General features: G+C 50.6%; 1 protein-coding gene across 1 annotated transcript in view; it reads right to left on the bottom strand.

Moving 5' to 3' along the window:
• XPO4 (exportin 4) overlaps positions 1 to 171 on the bottom strand; it is a 27226-nt gene extending 27055 nt beyond the window's left edge. The window contains exon 1 of the mRNA XM_031552207.1: positions 46 to 171. Coding sequence (XP_031408067.1) covers positions 46 to 171 — 126 coding nt within the window. The remainder of the gene's footprint in view (positions 1 to 45) is intronic.
• Between the last annotated feature and the right edge of the window lie 891 nt (positions 172 to 1062).

Raw genomic sequence — 1062 nt, 5'->3', positions numbered from 1 at the left:
CTGGGGTGAAACTGGGAGAGCCCGAGGCGTGAGGTGCGGCCGTACGTCCGGCAGGCTTCGGCACGGCTCCTCGGAGCGATCGCCCTGAACGTTTGTTGTGCGGCGCGGCCGCTGCCCGCCTATCCTCGAAGAGGTAATCCCGGCGAGAGGAAAACGGCCGATGTGTCCCATCAGCCTTTCATAAACTAAGTGCTTTTAGAAATAGCATCTGTCGTGGTACGACAAATAAAGCGGGCTGAGAGCTTTTGAACGTAAACATGCGTAAAGCCGGGTGTGATGAACGCCCACCTGCAAGCTCAGGTATCTGTGCGTAGCTTTTGTCAAATAGCACTGCTGGCAGAAAATGGCTCACTTTGGAAAGGGGGGGGTTCCATTCTCAGCCTCTCTGGACATGTATTTCTTTTCAGTTGGAGCTCTTAGTGCTTAACAGAGAATGCTGCCCAGTCACAGATCCCATTTCTCCTTCATCGTTGGTACTGGAAGACACTGCAAGATGTGTGTGGAAAGCACGCGATACAGAATTGCCCTTTATGAACAGCGATGAGCTTTGATGATGACAACCTGCTGTTTTGCAGGCTGTGCAGCCAGATCCAAGGAGTGTCCGGAGGACCAGTTCTGCTGCACAGTGTTCAGAGGACGGCTGTTTAACCTGTTAACTCCCTCAGCAGTCTCCCAGATGCCTTTAGAGCTGTTTGTATCTCCAAAAAGGACACGCGGCCCTCATTAAAGCACACTGACACAGTATACCTTGTCAGTGTGGATAAGCAATTCCTCTGACATCATCTTGGCAATGTTTTCTCTATGGCAAGGATATTGTAAAGATCTGCGTACAGCTCTTTCCTGTGTGAGAGAACTTCACCAGCCTACATACATTTAATTCTGTCAGTCTTTCCCCACAAATTGCTCCCCTTTGCTCATCTTCCAGGAGTCATGGGTGTTTCCTGTTGCTGTTCCTTGGAACTGCCAGGGTTGTTTGGTGGATGGCCAGAAGTGCTCTCACCCAGTGTCGTCTGAGAAGAGCAAGTGGTCCCCTCCATTTAGATGTTGTACTAAGGGATGTGA

The sequence above is a fragment of the Meleagris gallopavo genome, chromosome 1 (genome assembly GCF_000146605.3).
Source record: "Meleagris gallopavo isolate NT-WF06-2002-E0010 breed Aviagen turkey brand Nicholas breeding stock chromosome 1, Turkey_5.1, whole genome shotgun sequence".
Classification (NCBI taxonomy): Eukaryota; Metazoa; Chordata; class Aves; order Galliformes; family Phasianidae; genus Meleagris; species Meleagris gallopavo.
Note: the sequence above shows the minus strand (reverse complement) of the source record. Positions and strands in the feature narration are given on the sequence as shown.